Source organism: Monomorium pharaonis, chromosome 4 (assembly GCF_013373865.1).
Source record: "Monomorium pharaonis isolate MP-MQ-018 chromosome 4, ASM1337386v2, whole genome shotgun sequence".
Classification (NCBI taxonomy): Eukaryota; Metazoa; Arthropoda; class Insecta; order Hymenoptera; family Formicidae; genus Monomorium; species Monomorium pharaonis.
This window is the reverse complement of record NC_050470.1, coordinates 5,737,895-5,757,348: the sequence shown is the minus strand read 5'-3', so window position 1 is coordinate 5,757,348 and position 19,454 is coordinate 5,737,895. Positions and strand designations below refer to the sequence as shown.

Below are 19,454 nucleotides of genomic sequence, written 5' to 3'. Positions count from 1 at the left end.
TAGAAACACGAAATTATCATAACATCATAGTTTTACAGTTTCCGGGGTTATTATTGTTAAATAGTAAACTGAAATATACGCATTTTTTGATCTAACAAAACCTTCAAAGTTATAAAAATTGAGCTCCTGACGAGTGGAAAGAAACTAATTCGGAAACAGGAACTAATATTTAATATTTGTCAAAATCATATTTTGCATTAGTAAAGTATAATATTTAAAAAATTATATTAAATTAGCGGTGCAAAAATGACTGTTACTTTGTAACTGTCGCAAAAATATCGTTGTCTATAGAAATCGATGGTCATAATCGTAATTACAATGAAAGGAGATGAAAGGAACCACTTTCTATACGAATTGAGACTAATTTACGAGCGGCGAACAAACGACCTTACTGTCGAGAGTGTTATTATACGGAAAAGTTTAATTTTGACGCGTGGTTTAATCTGTCACGGTCAATCGAGCTTACCTTTCTTTTTGCTACATTGCAATGTGTCCATATTCGATACTTTTATTCATGTAATGTATCTTTCTTAGCCCTTCTTTCCGGCAACTTCAAATATCCCGTTTTACATATGACCGTTTTACATATAATAATAATTCTATGATTTCTTAATCTATCAAATTTTATTTGATGTTTTTTGAAAGCACGTTTTGTGGATTTTCAAATTTTGAATAAAGCATATAACAACACTTTAGCTGAAATTTTACTTCTTATGCAATGTGCAAACGCATAATATTTTTTATATTAATGCTATTTTTTTATTAATTTATATTGTACTTAATAACATTATTTTTATTTTATTATTGTTAATTTTTTTCTGCGTGTTATCGCATTTTTTGTTATTGTCTTTGAGGCGCAAAATGCAAAATCTAGATAGAAAATCTGATGCTGTTGCACATACGTTTAAATTATACGGTCACGATGCACGTGTCGTGCGAACCAAGATTGTAAGTGCCACTTTGATGCATGCTTAACAATCGCGACCGTTGCACTTCATTCAGTGGTAAAAGGAGACATTAACATGAATGTACCGCACACTGAAGTAATAAAGAGAACTTGTTATAAAGATGTAATTATAAATATATTTTTAAATTTTAATTATTCTTAACATTTTTTTAAGTTTATATTGATCTCGCAACATTTTGACGCTAAGAAATATTAAATATTAATAATTTGACACAAAATAATAATAACCACATTATGTTAATTTAACACTCAAATATTTTAAAAAATTAACATGAAAATTTGAACAAAAGACTGATTTAAATGTAAATATAAAATATTTTCTATTGTGTACTGAAATAGATCAAAACTTTGTCTATGTAAAAGTATGTTACAATTATGTAGACAAATCGGAACAGAGATATATATCTCACTCCAACGGAATTTGCACTACCATTCAGTAATACTCTCATAAAACACAAGAATAATAGCAAAGCACAAACAAAGAAATACTAAATAAAGTAAAATAAACGCAAATAGTGTAAGATAAATAAATATAATAAGATTGAAACAAATTATAAAAACATTGTTAAAATTATTATACAAAATCAATGTATAATATGTTAAAATTAGATTTTAAATTTTAAAGAAAGTTTGGAAGTAGCGCGAGGAAAAAAAACATATCAATCATAGTTTGTTACTTGTGCAATTTCGATACTTTTCTACTGTGGTAAAAGCAAGCTCCAAGTAAAAGTAAGCTCCTTTCACACGAGCGTAATTCCATCGACGAGCATCAATTCGAGCTCGTGTTAAATCATCCATCCGGATGTCCGTATCGCTTAGACTCCTTGTGAGAACTTTCGCTTTCTCGTGATCGAGATTTTATGTGAACGTAAAGTCACTATAAGCGCATCTGCAGGTAGACGCAACGTAATCAAAGAAAGTCGAAGAATCATGCAAGATGTTACGTTACTCTTCATGCTTTGCAATATATTTCAAGTATTTTACATTGGGATGGATAGGAGAAATTATAGTGTTCTGAAATACATAATTGTAAATCTAAAACTGCGTTAATATAATTAAAAAACTACAGATATTTGTATTACTTACAACGAAATTACGTTTCAAGACTTCGATTACGAATTCATTGGTTAAATATTACTATTTTTCTAGAGTTTTATTTGTCGTTAGATACAAAATTTGAAACAATTATTTTCATCATAAATTATCTAGCAGATCGTCGTTTTCATCGTCAAACAGACGTTAGTACGTTAATCGTGCTTCCCGAGTCATCGCCAAATGATAATTAGAAATTATAGGAAATGCGTTGCTGATGACAGAAATGGCTGTTGCTTTCGACAGTATGACATTCACTTTAATTTATTCTCGGGACACACTAAACCAAGACGTTTTAAGTTTTCCAATTATTGCAGAGTTCTAAGTTAATATATAATCCGCATCTTTAACGCGTAATTAATGTGGGCATTCGTTCGATTTGTCTAGTTCTATTTGTATTGTTTCTACATTATTTTACAGTGACTCATGTTAAGGATTATCTGATATTTAACTATTATTGCGAGTATAACATACTACTAAATTACGGAAAATTCACTTCTCAATATCTTGAAAAAAAGAAAAAAAACTACAATTTAACAATTTTAATACTTGATTTTTAGAAACTATTATCTCAATTTTTTTTATATTGTAAATTAATAGTCATTTGCTTTTTGATTCTTACAAAACTAATGTTTAATGCCTTTTAATCTGTTTTACGCTTTAAGCAGAGAAATATAGCAACAATCCGTTGCTGGAGAAAACAAAATTATTTATAAGTTTATTTTTAGATTAGTTTAGTTTAGTTTAATTTTTCTTAAATTTGCAATTAAAGATATTTATTTTGAATTGAATGTTATTAAGAGTAATTAATATATACATATTTTAATTTAGTATATGTGTTGTGTTGATTTGTATTAATTAATAACAATGTAATAAAAAAATGTAAAATATAAACTAAAAAGCATCTGCAAAATTAAAATTAAGAATAAATTTTAAAAAGTATAAATTTATATTTTATATTAATATTGAAATAAAGAGAATTATCATATATTAATATGTTATAATGTTATACGTGTTATTAAAAAATACTAAAATGTGACATAGACTGTTTGGCGAATAAGTAAGGATTTTAAAATGTTTCCTAAATTACTTTATATCTCATCTTTGTCGGATTTTTAACAGATCATAATTATGACATTTTATAATCGTATTATGATAATGCAATGAATGTTAACTGTATTAACTTACAAGTCATTCATATTAAAGTAACCGTTCGATTACTATCATTGATAAACTATGAAAACAAAATAATGATAAATTTGCTTTATGCTTTAAAAATAGTGAAGAAAATGAGTTACATCTCTAATTTCCATTTCTAATTGAGCATTGACTACTTGTGCTACCTGTCGAGATCGCGACGATAGCCTAAGGCTAGCGATAAATGAAATCACCGAAGAGAATGATCGAGCACATCATCAACATTTATCAATGATTAGTAAACGACTTAGATTTTTCCTAATAATTTAATTTTTGTTTATTTTGACATTGAGAGAATTGTGTTTGTGTAAATTTTTGTTGAACGTTTATAATTATTTGTTATTTATAATTTACAAATATTTATTTATTAAAAGTTTGCATTAAATGTTTGAATGTGGTTAGAGAAAGAAAAAAAATCAATTCATAAAAGAAGAAAGAAAAAAAAATAAAAACAGAATTTTTATCAAGCAAATAAAAGAAAAATTTTAATTTTTATGTGAATTAAAAAGTTCAAAAACTTTAACGTGAGAAATTGTTATGAAATATTTTTTATTGACATAAGAGAAAAAAGTTTTTTTCTACAGCATGCGTTTGCAAGAATCTTAAAAGAAAGATTAAATTAGTCAATAGAAATGTGCCTGCGAAAGCAGTTACGTACATGCTTTTACATAAAATAGCTATGTAGATAAGATAACGATATTAATCCGTTCATATGATTTATAATTTTTTTTGTAATATAAAAATATGAATACTTTTAACTACTTATTTTTTAATTTTCTATCTTAAAATAATTTAATTGCGCATTGTGTGTGTGTATGTGCGTGCGTGTGTATGCGTGTGTGTGTGTACGAGATTACAAATATATAATATAAAATTAATTTTAAATTTATATGAACATGTTAAAAAATTAGAATGACAAAATAATACATACCTTGAAGGTTTGTGGTAAATTTTTTCTCCTAACTTTTTAAATAAAACACTTTTTTCAGAGATTTGCGCTGTACATTCTGCTCAGGCTCTAAACAAGGATACTAAAAATAATTTAAAAATAATTTTTTTACTATTCTAACTGACAAGTAAAATGCACGTAGTACAGCAATCGGTATATTAGACCATGTGAAGACTGGGTCAAGAAATTGAAGGATGGTGAAGATGATACTGAGCCTGTTGGTAAGAGTTCGCCTCGTGATATACTCGGGGAGGTTGAAGCACGTGAATTGTTTGATGCACTTTCACTAGCCGATTGGGATAGTGGATGTTCTGTCTCCAATTTCTTTTATTACTATTATTATTATTATTATTATTATTATTATTTTTATTGCCTTTTTTATTGAGATACAAGAAGAGTGAGCTAATTTTCTACACAATTAACTCGCCTTATATCGTATAAAAGTTCGCTATTTATTCTAAGAATTGTGTAATTTAGGATTAATAAATGATATACATATATTATATTGAAAAAATGGTTAAAAAGAAATGGAGTAATATCTTCCTGTGTAATTTTTTTATATTTGGTTCATTTGCAAACATATAAGACAGTATATATCTTTGCCGCAAAATTAATGTAATATTTAAAATATTAAAATTTAGCAATGCCGATGGTTATTAATAGTTATAACAAATTATTTTGTTAATAATGCTTTTGTTAATAATGATTTTTTTATCTGACATTTATTCTATCTTAAATATAATTAACTTATACGACATTTATGTTATACGTAATATGTACACGCATATGTAAATTATTGTGATGATAATATTAGTACAAAATTTGAGCGTAATTCTCTTATAGGCTTAAAAGTTACTTAATTAATTGTTTGTTTATTCTTATGTAAAATTGCATTTTATGGAGGAACATGCACATGTCTCCATCTTTCGAGGAATGTTAGTGCAACTTGTTGGAAGAAGAGTACGATTTTCAACTGTAGATAAAATAACAGTCTATAATCAGCAAAAATTAACAACTTATTTAAATTTACTTAAAAGAAATTATACTTTGGAACGTGTATTTTATTTATGTCTAATTTTATATATATCTAAATGTAAATTTTGTAGTATGTATTTAGTATTATTTGTGTAGAAAATAAAGAAAAATTACGCTTTATTTTTTGTAAAATAATATCTATAAATAGTATTTTCTAGAAAATAATAGTTTTATTATCTTTTATTTTTCTTATTTTATTTGTGATACACTATATATATGTTTTTATAGCCTATCAACTTTGTTCTTTGCTTTCTTAAACAATTCTTCCTCCTTACCGAGCTTTCCTACAGTACTTTTACTCATTAATGTTTCGTCGCCAGCAGCATTGGCATTAATCTTCTTATGTTTCAACGAAAACTGTTTTGTCAGATGACAGTAAAAGTTATTTTATTGCCAAAAAATCACGTCAAAATGGACAGGCTATAGCGAGAAAAAGAAAACAACAACATAGATAATTTTTATTTCATTCAAAGTTAAATATTTGTTAATTACAAAAATTTTAGTATATAAATGTGTATATGTATTTATTTGTTTAAAAATTTTTAGCTTATTAATTTTGTAAATTCTTTTATTTATGATACACTTATTGAACAAATTTTTCTAGAATACAAAAGATTAATAACTAATTTAAAATACAAAGTATTGATTAATTTATTATTTTTAAAAAAGTTTGATAATGCAATATTCTAATAATTTTTAAAGCTTCTAAATCATAATATTTAATATTTATATTTATAATTCGTATTTTATGAAAGTAGCGACAACTAAAATCTATTGCTAGAGGCTATATTTCTGGCGGCTTTTAGCGAGACTATCTTATCTTAATCGCATATCAATTTATTTTCCGCGTTCTTACTTGAGCTGCGTTTAACTTATGCGAATGTATTGCCTAAAGGGCAAACATTGAATTAACTTTCAACTATTAATTTTAACTATTAAAAATATAAAAAACGGAATTTAAACAGTGATTTTTTTGCTACAGAGTATTCTAAAGTTATGCGATATTTTTAATATGGTACATAAATTCTTGAACTTAGAATAATTTCTTATTCGTAAAAATTTTTATCAAGTTCTATTGAAAACTATATTTTCTAATATATAACTTTTAATATAATATTTTATAACAAATTTTAAACACATTTTTTAAATAATTTATTAAATTTAAATTTATTGATAAATAAAAAGAATGTGTAGCAGAAATTTTATAAATAAGGTTTGATTATATTTTCGCAGATAATATATGTACAAAAAGTAAAACAAATAACTCACTATGTATAACAGAATAATAAAGTTAACAACATACCGGTAGTAATTGTGCATAATTTAAGAGTAAGTAAAGTTTATGATTAAACTAGCATTTGATATATATTTGTATTTGTGTCCGCGCGCTTATCATTGGTAAGGAATCGTTAAATACTTTCGAGTGAATGGCTTTGAATAGCAACGAAGTGACTGTAGACGGAACTAATTTTTAGGCACTAAATATGTCTGACGTCGTGCCTACGTCAATTGATTTATTTTGTACAATTAATTTACATCTTTCTACTTACTTATATAAATTTTAAAACCAGAAAATAAATAAAACCAGACTAAACGTATTGACAGTTTTAACAATTTATGATGACAACTTCAAACATTTTAATAATTTGATTTACATTTGAGTTTAATGGATGAAAAATTTAAAGATGTTTATGACTGCTTTACAAAAACTATGTACTAAATCAAGGTTACAATTTATATGTACATGTAAATTGAAATTTGTAGGTATTATTATTGTTAAATACATAAAATAATTTACAGACCCACAATTACTAATATCGGATCGGACAGGCATTCTTCTACTTTTTATTTATAATTTATATTTTATATCTATTTTGTGTGTGTGTGTGTGTGTGTGCGAGCATTAAAAATTTTCTTAAAAAATTTTATTTATATTTATTACTAGCTATGCCCTGCCACGCTTTGCTGTGGCTCTCTATTCTTATGCTACGTTTTTTTCAAATTTTCTTTGCTTTCGTTGTTTAACTTTCAAAAGTCTTGCTTTACTGTTGCTCTTTTTATTTTATTTTTGAATAAGCATTTATCTATTTTTAATAAATCTAATATTCATTTATTCACGTACTTCTAACTTTTTTTTCTAAAAGCTGCCATGAATTTAGAAATCCATTCAAAAGACTGTTTTAAATAAGTTCCATTTTTTCAATAAAATAAAAGCCATCTTTATTTTTCTTATTACCTTAATTTAAACACAATAGAAACATTCTTCGCCTTTCCCGGTCTCTCCCGTTTCTCCCCGTCTCTCCTGGTCTCTCCCCGTCTCTCCCGGTCTCTCCCCGTCTCTCCCGGTCTCTACCCGTCTCTCCCGGTCTCTACCCGTCTCTCCCGGTCTCTACCCGTCTCTCCCGGTCTCTCCCCATCTCTCCCGGTCTCTCCCCGTCTCTCCCCGTCTCTCCCGGTCTCTACCCGTCTCTCCCCGTCTCTCCCGGTCTCTCCCCGTCTCTTCTGGTCTCTCCCCGTCTCTTCCCGTCTCTACTCGTCTCTCCCCGTCTCTCCCCGTCTCTCCCGGTCTCTCCCCGTCTCTCCCGGTCTCTCCCGGTTTCTCCCGGTCTCTCCCCGTCTCTCCCCGTCTCTCCCTATTACCACCCGTCTCTCCCCGTCTCTCCCGGTTTCTCCCTGTCTTTCCAAAAATAGATATTTAAATTTTAATATTTAATAACTAAATTTTTGAATATTCTATGTACAAAAATTTAATTAAATCTTTAAATTAATGTTACGTTCAATTAGTATTCGAAAAGTATTAAACGTTCTTTATTTTTTTATGTCCTAATTGCATATTATTATAGTTGGTGTTAACTGTCTCTGAAATGATGGATTGTGCATGCATATATTTGGTGCATTTACAAAAATATTAGACCTGCTCCGTTCATTCACAGATACCTTGGGCAACGAATTGGCCTTGCAAATTGTAAAGAATATATGCGTGATAATATCGTGTAACAATTCATGTTTAAGAATAATCGAAGGATTTTAAGTGAAAGTATTTCTCTAAGAACCTAAGAAAGGTTACGACCCGAGAAAAATCAATCTTTTATCCGGGATCAAATCTCATTAGTAACTCAACAATTTCAAATCATATAAAGATAGAATCATTAGCTAATATAACATAGGTCTATAATTTGTTTTTTTAGTCTTTTTGCTTTTTAATTTTATTTTTAATCTATTATACAATATTTATATTAAACGTATAAATTGTAATAATTTCTTAATAATATTTTGCGCTTAAATTTCACAAAATAACGCAATAAAAATGCTCGTTTAAGAAGTTTTTTACTTTCAAATCTTGAAATAGTTGCTAAAAGTTTCCCGCGTTGTACTCATTTGTCTACTCATATAATCTTTTTATTGTTAGACAATAAAAATATGAATCAACCTGCGATCGTGATGCAGCATTACGAAAGGGCTAAATGTAAATCAAGGATTTACAAATCAAGGATTCGAAGAGAAAGTCTTTTTGCTAAATGTGAGAAAAATGATATTTTAAGAAAAAAATTATTATCGATCAAAGTATGACCGATAATTCAAGTGCGATCTTTTTTCAAATTAGATAATAAATATGCAATTCCATTGCGTTCGCGATATTACGATTAAGGTGCGGACGGGATGCATTTGCGGCGTTCTAGAAAGGCTAGTGATAACCGAAGCGTGACGCCCGCTTTAGTTCGTGAACTATGTCACGATTTCAATGTAAATGTCAATGCGTATACAATGTTACATAATTGTGTATTAAAATATTATTATTCGCGAGAAAAAATATTACATTTTTGAATATATTTACCTTCAATAAGTTTTTCCTTCCCGCAAGTTATATGTAACATCTGAAGATATTTAAAAATATCATGATATTTGCATTCTTTATGCAAACACTTCATTCTCACGATATTCTCAGTCTTGTCACATGAATTGTAAATATATTTATTGCGATATACTTACGCGTAAATACTAGTTATTAAAATGCTTGCACCTGCAAAGTGTATTCTGTTTCTTAAAATATATTCGTTATTTTATCAAGAATATTGAATTAAAAACAAGGAAAAGAAAGAAAACAAAATCGGATTAATCTTATATTACATTATTGGCATCACATATAGGTGTACAATTATTATTATTATTATTTTCAGAAATATACAAACAATTTTGTGTCTATTTTTATCTATCAGCTAATTGCTACATTAGATAGGCCTGCTCTTTTTAGCTGGACTTGTATGATTCAGCTTTTCTCTTTTTCTTTTTACATTGAAGAGAAAAAGAAGAAAGATGAACTGTGCAAGAAATTCAAGTAAAAAGAATAAATCTAACTTTTCCTTCAATGTCGCCAGCAAATGATAATTTAACAGATCTCGATGTGCGAGATGTGGTGCACGTGCCTCAAAAAGAAGCTCGCGCTACATTTGGACGTGTCGCACGCATTTTTCTGAGATGCGCTAATCTTCTTTTATTTCTAGCGGCATTTGCCTTCGCCTCGTGCGCAGCAGCGCTGGCTTTGGCTGCTTCACGATTCGTGTTTGCGAGATCCTGCCGGGCACTTTGCAATTGATTCGATAATTCGTCCACTCGCATCTTGGCTGCTTCCAGCAATTCTTCTTTTTCTCGCAGCGATCTCTGCGCCCCGCTAGCAGCTGCCTGTGCGTTCACCGCATTCGATTTGGCTGTACGTACTGCATTTGCCAACGTCTTCAGCTACATTTTCATAAAATTATTAGTTAATCTAATTATTAATTTATCTAATAATAAATGAATTTCGCAGCTTGTGAGGATCAATAAAATAAAATGTTGATTCTTCGAGTAGCACGGGATCAACGCTTTAGATTCAAGCATATAATTGAAATTTTACAAAGTTGTGTTTGTAAAGTCTTTTTAAGTAGATTGTACTTCACTTGTTATTTAACTCGTATTGTGACTTATATATACCTTTGTATATCTTGTTTTTTACCTATTGTATACCTGATCTTGTGACTGTCGCGCCGCTTGGACAGCGGCTTTGACGTTGATCTGTGCCTGTTGCAAGGAAGATGTTTCTTCTTGAACCACCGAGTTTGCCTCCTTTACTTCCTCTCGCAGTTGCTCGACAATCGCTTCCTTACCCGATAAGGCTGCCTCCGCGGCTTTTGCAGCTTGAATCGCCTTCTCCGCCAGTTGAGCCTTCACCTATTACGTATACATGTAGTGCATTTCCTCAACAAAATACCGATCTTACCACGTGCACGAATTAACGATGTAAATCGTTCGCGTGCCGCTAATTCCACGAAATTTTAAGCGCGAAGTTTTAGATAATATTCGTGCAAATGCAAATTTAATAGAATTAGACTAAAAAATTAGAAAAGACGAATTAATAAAGTCTTTTAATTTTCTCTTAATTTGTTAATAAATTGTCTCATATTTTAGAAATATCAAAAAATAGTATTATAAATATGAAAATAGTATTATAAATATCTTTGAGTTATGTCACGATTTAACGATGTTTGGGCAAAATATTTTTTTGAACAATGTAGTATGTAAATAATTAATAAGTAATTAAGTACTTGACGCGCTGCTTGCTGACCAGCAATATTTTGTGCCTCGGATGCAGCCTTCGCTTCCTGCGCTGCCTTTTGTGCGATGTTGCTTGTTTTTTCGATAGTTTTCTTCTGTAAAGTATTAAGTAAAACGCCACGACAGTTCGCACCTTCAGCATGACGCGTGTCTCTTTGATTCTACAATTTTTTCAAAAAGCAATACTAAATAAATAAATTAAGATGGACTATTGTGTTTGTACACGCATCGTATATAGAATGAGACAAATACAAACGTACTAAACTGAAAAAAATTGGTACAAATAATTACATAAACAAATACCATAGTGTCTCTCGCATCTTAAGTGAATGCATTTTTTTTTTTTAATAAAAAGGTTTTATACTAAAACGCGTTTACCGCAATCAAAAAATTAAAAAAAATTTCTTACACGAGTTTACATATTTTAACATTATTACAAGTATTATGCTGGAAACAAAACTTTTTAATCAGGAAATAAAATTATAAAGACTTATATTATTTGATATATTGTTAGTTATAATATCAAGTATAATACTACGATTTATATACTGAAAAGTTGAAACTATTTAAATATAATCGTTATTAAAAATTTTTAGTAAATGAGAAACTTACCGAACTAATCGGGACTTTACGAATTCGTCCACAATCAGATATTGCAAACATCAGCATGACTGAAAAATAACATTTTGGTTAGAATAGAAATGTCAATTACTTAATATAAAATGTAAACAATTAATTTCTTAATTCGCATTTACTTATGTAAAAAACATGGAAAATATTCATTATGGTGACTAAATACACGTCGTATCCATCAATAAACCATAATGAGTTTTATAAATTCTCACTAAATGTTTTGATTTGATGACAAAAATGGATAAATGATTAGTGCTTTTTTTCGATATATTTTATGGTATATTGCATGAAGTTATTAGTATATATTATATTTCGCGATTTATTTAGTCTTTTCACGAATACACACATATTTTCTAATAATTTAATAATAATTAAATACAATTATAAAATATTTAAAAAATCATGTGTATATGTAAATCACATATTTGGATGACATTTTTTAATGCAACGATAAAGAGAAAATTTTCACGATTTGTATTGTCTTACATTTTTATGTAATCGACATTTCCTTAATCCCATAAGGAAAAGCGCAGTTAGAAATCGATATCTAATCACGCAATCTATTCTCTACAAATAAATACGACAATGTTCTATTATAACTGTAAAAAAAACTTATAGTATAAAGTCCAAATTTTCATGAATTTTTAAAGAAATATATACAATTTTATATATTGCAATAAATTGAATGTACATATACATATATTAGTAAATATGTATGAGTGTTAGAAAATTGGAATAATTAAGGTATAAAAGTATTTCTTCTTTTTTAAATTATTTTATTTTTTTTAATGAAAGTTGTTAATTTCAAAATTTTGTTTATCTAATCATACAATGTAATATATTTCATAATAGTATATATTATATATATATATATATATATATATATATATATATATATATATACATATGGAGAATTCAACATAATAGGGGGAAAATAATATTGACAGGACGTTATTTTGAACGTCTGCAATCCCTTCCGTGGTTATAGATTAGCTGGACCAGACAGGACTATAAGAACTCCGATGAACGAGTAAGTGGTATCAGTTCTCAACTCCTTCAAGTAAGGACAGCTTCTATTCTCTAAGCGCTTGACTGGCACGAGTATAATATAGTAAGTAAATTTTTCATTACTATAGTTTCACTCAAGAAATGTTTCTTGCGTTTGGTTGAAATAATTTAAAATTCGAAACAAATGTCGATGTAAAAGTAATTTTAAAAAGACAGAAGATTTATTATTCAAAATCAAAACATTTAATATAAGTAGACGATTTAAAATTCAAGCATAACATAATTAAACATTTTTAATTTTTTAGATATATCATAAATAATTATTTTTAAATAAAGATCTATTTTTTAAATTTTTTACATTTTATAATTAAGAAAATAATTTAAACTTACTTGCATAATGTAAATATATAGATTGTGATGTTATCTAATGCAGATTATAAGTTAATGTTATTACAGTACATTCCGTGCGTCTACACATAGATTTATTTTAGCTATTTATAAAAAAATGTTCTTTTTTATCTTTTTCATGTCATAATTTACATCTTTAATTTGATTTAAAAAGTGCATAAACAAATTTTAGTATATGTTTTGAAATTAACATATTTCTTTAATTTTAATAAAGATACTTTTGTGACGTAATTAACACAATCTAACACAAGTACAAAATATCTTACGGACTAGTATTCATCTGTTAATATTCTTCTGAATTCGTTGACATATTTAATATTAAAAAAAATTTAAATTTTTAATAAAAATAAATATTTTTCTTACACAATACAGAAATGCTGAGAGATGTTTTTAACATGTCTGTGATGCCTTTAACTATTATTAATAAGTTCAAGTGAAATACAATTTATTCTACAATTTTATTACTCATAATATAAACAATGTAATTTTATATCATTTATGTAAATTATTATATAAATTATATGTAAATCAATTTTGTATTTTTGTTAATAATTAAATTTAAAAAATGCAGATGAATCTAAAACGTAATTAATATTTATCTCGTTTTTCCCTTCTCTTATTCTTTATGCGTGCGTGTGCGTGCGCGCATATATGTGTGTGTGTATAAGAAGAAAAAAAGAAATAATATCCGCAGAAAAGAACCAACGTTCTTTCATACTTCATCACACGCTTGACTATTCAATCAAATGTACCGATTATTAGTATAAATATTGTGTCGTCATCAAAATACCTTTGTAATATATGTAACTAGTATATGAAAAAATACTTTACTACAAGGACAAATGTGATAGCATTAAGTATAAAAGTGATAGCATTGACATACATATACGCAAATACGTGTGTGCATATAATTTCTAGATCATTGAATAAACTTAATAATACAATCTGTATATATTTATATAAATTCATCGAATCTTTATAACTTTATAATTATAATGTACAAATAACAATTAATATTTGTTAGTATACATCTTAATTATTTTGCTACAATTTCTTTAAATTTACTTAAAAATATAAAAAATAAATAAATATAATAATTTAATATGTTACAAAATTTACTATATATATATATATATATATATATATATATATATATATATATATATACGTATATGTATGTGTGTCATTAATAAATTGTTTAAACTCTATATATTTAGTGTAATTGTAAATTCTTGTTATGGTCACGAACAATTTCAACTAACAGTGTGATTATCTGTTACCTGTTCGTGGTTATATGTATTTGCATCGGCAGAATCGCACGAGATAAATCTTACGATACGAGTGACGTACATGAGCGCTTTTCAGAGCGAAACAAAACTAGATTTCCGATTTTAAGCGATCACGATGTATAGTTGCGTCACTTGGAAAGGCGGTATATGCGTCGTGGACACGTGAGCATGTTCGTATCAGTATAATACGAATTCGAGTTATGCCAATTGCTAATGAACTTCATACATGATAACTTAAAAACTTAAATTAATTACTCTTATTCAATGTAAAATAATTTTTTTATCTTGATCTCTTTTTAAGTTGATATAAAAGAAATATAAAAGGATCGACATAAAAAAGAAACTAGATGAAAAAATCATTTTGTTTTATTTTTATTTATGACCAATTTTAGTCTAATAGCCTATTTATTAATTTAATACTTTTTCTGGTAAAAATATTTTTGAAATGGCATATTTACACAGAAAATTGTTAACATAGCGATCACTTTTGCGGTTGCGTCAATGTTTTTATGCTTCACTTTCTCCGATTGTTCGATCCATTCAGCAGTTTGCGGCGCGTTCAATTATTACATAACACTGAATACCATATCATTGTCGCGACAGTTCCTTTTTTCACGCCTGAATCGATTCGAAGCAATCAATCAAGCTCATCGTGCAGTCATGCACGTCGTTGACAAGACTCGGAAGAAATTCTTGTTCGGAAAGAAATGAGCCTTGCAAAGAAAAACTAATTATGAAACCAACATAAATAATATTTGAAATGCTCCGCCGCACTTTTGAGATTTTTAAGGATTTTCGATATAGTGTAATAATTTTTTTGAAGAAGAAAGTTTCTCTAAAAATTTCTCTGAAATAAATATATATTCTTTAAATGTCGTAAAGTGACGTTTTATTCTACAAGATTACATTGTTGTTCGTGCGCGCGCGCGCACGTATGAGTCCATAATTGAATACTTATGTAAAATTTTATTTGTATGTATACTTATTCGTGTATGAACATTTGGCTGGTTTGAAATAGGTCCTATTGATATTGGTTCCTTTTGTACATGTCCCGTAATATTTTATGTAATCGAAACGTGACTTGATTTCACGGTCGATCGAGTATCACGTTCACCCCCGCGCGAGATAAAAGAGATAGTTATGTTGGACCCGCGGGGAAAAAGTAATGTCTGAGAATTGTCCGGTATGTCCAATGTGTTCTGACAAAAATAGATTAAATCAAAGTTCTACTTTTACTTCTCATAGTGTAACCAAAGCAACTTTGTGAAACGAAACAATATAAAACCGCTTGTAATATAGGAACGTTGCAAATAGAATCCGTTATATAAACCAATTCAAAAGAAATTCTAATATGTCAAACAACTGCAACGGTAAATAAAATTGAATAATTATGTCGCATATTACATTTTTTGTAAATAAATTTTAACGTTGCTTTTTTTTGTTTACAGATATTCATTATCCACGACTAAGGTTCAACGTTTCAACATGAAGATTCTGTTGATACTTCTGGCTTGCGTGACTCTCACGTACTGTGCCAAAGCCGCCAAAGCTAAATCTAAAAAGCAGATTCACGATCAAGAGGTTGACGGTTATGAATTTGAGTACGCAAGTCACGATGCACCGGGCTTAGCCTTAGTCGAGCCGAATTCTCATTATATCGAAGCTGGGCCCGTCATAGCGGTTGCTGCGACCGGTCATCGTGAGCTCGCCCGGCCTGGTTACAGCGTAGGTGGCCCTTTGGCCAGTATAGCTAAAGGTTAGATAAGTTTTTAGATATGTTTAAATATGATTATAATAAATAAAATGAGAGAAAGAGAAATAATATTACGAATGACAGATGTATACAAAATAAATCAGTTCTCTTTCTATTTTGGATAATATATTTATGTCTTGATTGTAGGAGCCGCTGATCAGGCTCACACACAATTGAATCAGCAACCAGTGGCCGCTGGGCAGGCAGCATATGTAGCCAAAAACACTCTAGCTCAGGCGGCAGCGCAATCCGCGGCGACGGCCGCCGCAGCCTTGGCCGGCAAGCAGATTATCGTGATGGGTCTAGAGCAGCAATCGAGAGACGCGCATGTCGCGGTGAACGGCGAGCAGCAACAATTGCAACAGGCCCAGCGGTCGGCCACGGCCGCGAAAAACGCAGCGCAGCAGGCGATGCATCAAGTGCAGGTGATTACCACGGCGTTGAACGCGGCCCAGGCGACTGCGGAGCACGCTGCGCAAGCGGCAGCTGAGGCCGCGGCCGAGCTTGCGGCGCAAACGACGATGGTAGGCCAAGCTAAGGCACGTGCTGAAGCGATCGACGAGCAACTCGCGGCAGCACGCTTGGACTTTGAGACGACCCAGGCGGCAGCTCAAAAAGCCGCTAATGCCGCACAAACTGCACAGAACAATGCCGCGGCCGCGGCCGCGCACGCGGCTCATACCGCCGCGGCCGCGAGTGCAGCGGCAAACCATCCGGTCTCCTTGCACGACGCCGAGCCTGAATACAGATTGGTGAACGCTCTCCCTATAGAAGGCTACGAATATAAGAGCTATCACTTCTAAGAGAGGAGAGAAAGGAGAAGAAAGAGAAGAAAAAGAAAGATAGAGATATATAGGGAGAAAATCAGAAAGAAAAAAGAGAGAGAAAGAGAGAGAGAGACTCATGACAATTGCGCTCGTGTTTCCTCCCTTCCGCAAATATATTTACCCGACAACACAGCGGGCAATGGCGCTCAAGCCATCTTCTTCTTTCGTGTCTATTTTATGAGACTCGGCGATTACGCGTCACTGTGTTCAAGTGCCAGATTGCACAATAAAATATTGTTGCCATTCTGAAATCTCTGTGTGTATGTATTTCCCTCTCGAAAAATATCTAATCTCATTCTCCAGTTGTTTTGATTTTTTTCTTAAAATTTTCTAACAAAATAGAGTTAATTTTTTCTTAATAAATATTTAATTGCGCAGATGTTTGACTATAAATCAGTATTCAACAATTAATGCACAAATTAAATTACAAACACAACACGCATCGATATAATAAAAAATAACAAGACATTGTATTCTTTAATAAATTTTAATAAATCTTTAATAAAACTTTTAAAATTTTAATAAATCTTTTAATTCAAAATGTTTATCTTACATAAATCGATTGTAATTATTTATTCATATGTTATACTGCTGTTCATGTTTTAAAATTAATGCATCGAAAAAACTGTCTAATTTAAGTTATCATAAATATCAGTATGCTATTATCTGAGAGGATAATTCCAACTTTATAATAAATTCTGCGGATATTTTTTAGCGTATATGTATTAACTTTATTACGTATTTATTATTCTTTATTTACATGTAATTTTTTGTTATTCTAACTAATTAATTTTTATCACTTTTACAAATAAAAAAAATTTTTAATAATTTTTACATATACTTTAACATTTCTAAGAATATGAGAGAGAGATACTCAAATATGCGAACATAAATGTGTATTAGCTTATGTTATTACTTATTCAAATATTTGCAAATTTACACTAGAGAGAGAGAATATTCATATATGTAATATATATTACACAACATATAATATTGTAATTAATTTCTTTTATCGATAAACTTACAAAGTCTCATTCTTTACATATGTATTGTACACATAGAGAATTTTCTCTTAAAATTTATTCTCAAAATTTGGTAGTAGGATAATGTGTGACTTCAAAGAATTTTACTATATTTTTTAGTAAAATTTACTAAAAGTATTGTAAATTTTACTAAAAAGTATAGTAAAATCCCTCGAGGTTACACATTATCGCACAATTATCAAATTTTGAGGGTAAATTTTAAGAGAAAATTCTCTCCTTGTAGATTTTATACATTAAGCAAATACTATCGTAAAGTGACAGTAATTATATATTCATCCTGACGTACCTAAAAATAAAATTATTGTCGTTTTTTATATAAATTCGACCACTCACTCCTATATTTGTGTGCGTTTACTTTAATTTTGTAAAAGAATCATACATTCTATAAAGCTAATTAAAAACATAGCTTTAAAAATGTAGGTAAAACAAATCACTTGACGGCCAATCACAGGTGAAGCGTAAAGCAATTTAGATTAGATGCGTAACGTAATAATTATAAATATATCTCTAAGATAAAAGTACTATAAAAGTGCGATGAAAATATACATAATTTTAGTGGCATTTTTATTAATATATTTCTGTGAAAAAATGTTTCATATGAAAACATATATAAATATATATAACCGGAGAGACGGGGAGAGACCGGAGAGACGGGAAGAGACGGGTAGAGACGGGGAGAGACCGAGAGAGACCGGGAGAGACTGGGAGAGACGGGGAGAGACCGGGAAAGACCGGGAGAGACAGGGTGAGACGGGGAGAGACCGGGAGAGACGGAGAGAAACGGGGAGAGACCGGGAGAGACGGGGAGAGACCGGGAGAGACGGGGAGAGACCGGGAGTGACGGGGAAAGACCGGGAGAGACGGGGAGAGACGGGAGAGACCGGGAGAGGCGAAGAATGTTTCTATTGTGTTTAAATTTAAGTAATAAGAAAAATAAAGATGGCTGTTATTTTATTGAAAAAAAGGAACTTATTTAAAACAGTCTTTTGAATGGATTTCTAAATTCATGGCAGCTTTTAGAAAAAAAAGTTAGAAGTACGTGAATAAATGAATATTAGATTTATTAAAGATAGATAAATGCTTATTCAAAAATAAAATAAAAATAGCAACAGTAAAGCAAGACTTTTGAAAGTTAAACAACAAAAGCAAAGAAAATTTGAAAAAAACGTAACATAAGAATAGAGAGCTACTGCAACGCGTGGCAGGACATAGTTAGTAAATATATATAAATTATGTCTATATATGTTTATACCAGTTTCCTTTCTTTTGTAAAATTTTTGTTTGATATAAAAAAATAATTTTTTAAATTAGTTTTTAAATTAGTTTTCGTCTTTTTAGTATTTTTTTATATCAAACAGAAATTTTACAAAAGAAAGAATATTAATATAAACATATATAAATATATATAAAATATAAACACATGTTAAATTTTTATATAAAACATTTTTTCCCGGATTGTTACTTTAAAAATCGGTGATAATAAATGTGTCCATAAAAGTGAGTTTAAAATACGGGACAGATTCTCTATTTGAATACTTTAGTTTCCTACCGTGTCGTAAGAGGCGGTAGTGATTACGTTCATGGCGCACGGTTGAATTTATCCATGCAGTTTTCCTTCATGACCATCGTAGTCGGAGCAATACCCAGCAGTACCCGGAATACCC

At 29.8% G+C, this 19,454-nt stretch overlaps 2 protein-coding genes across 15 annotated transcripts in view; one reads left to right on the top strand and one right to left on the bottom strand.

Moving 5' to 3' along the window:
• The window catches only part of LOC105834851 (glycine, alanine and asparagine-rich protein), a 64,239-nt gene extending 46,773 nt beyond the window's left edge, over positions 1-17,466 (top strand). For 12 of the 13 annotated variants that reach the window (XM_036285898.1, XM_036285901.1, XM_036285897.1 and 9 more), the window contains 3 exons: positions 12,451-12,573; positions 15,616-15,923; positions 16,068-17,466. In XM_036285898.1, coding sequence (XP_036141791.1) covers positions 15,653-15,923; positions 16,068-16,723 — 927 coding nt within the window. In that variant the 5' untranslated portion in view covers positions 12,451-12,573; positions 15,616-15,652 and the 3' untranslated portion in view covers positions 16,724-17,466. Of the gene's footprint in view, positions 1-4,133; positions 4,427-12,450; positions 12,574-15,615; positions 15,924-16,067 lie in introns of those variants that run through there. The other variant, XM_036285907.1, reaches the window with a different exon arrangement.
• On the bottom strand, positions 9,534-19,425 carry LOC105834188 (ATP synthase subunit b). 2 transcript variants are annotated; one of them, XM_036285908.1, is made up of 5 exons: positions 19,340-19,425; positions 11,442-11,500; positions 10,820-10,990; positions 10,242-10,445; positions 9,534-9,977 (listed from the first exon to the last, which is right to left on the bottom strand). In XM_036285908.1, exons 2-5 carry the CDS (start codon positions 11,496-11,498, stop codon positions 9,666-9,668), a joined length of 744 nt encoding a protein of 247 aa, XP_036141801.1. In that variant the 5' UTR covers positions 11,499-11,500; positions 19,340-19,425; the 3' UTR covers positions 9,534-9,665. The 2 variants fall into 2 exon arrangements, with proteins under 2 accessions (XP_036141801.1, XP_036141802.1); XM_036285909.1 differs by having other exon boundaries at positions 10,820-10,924.
• Positions 19,426-19,454: the final 29 nt, after the last annotated feature.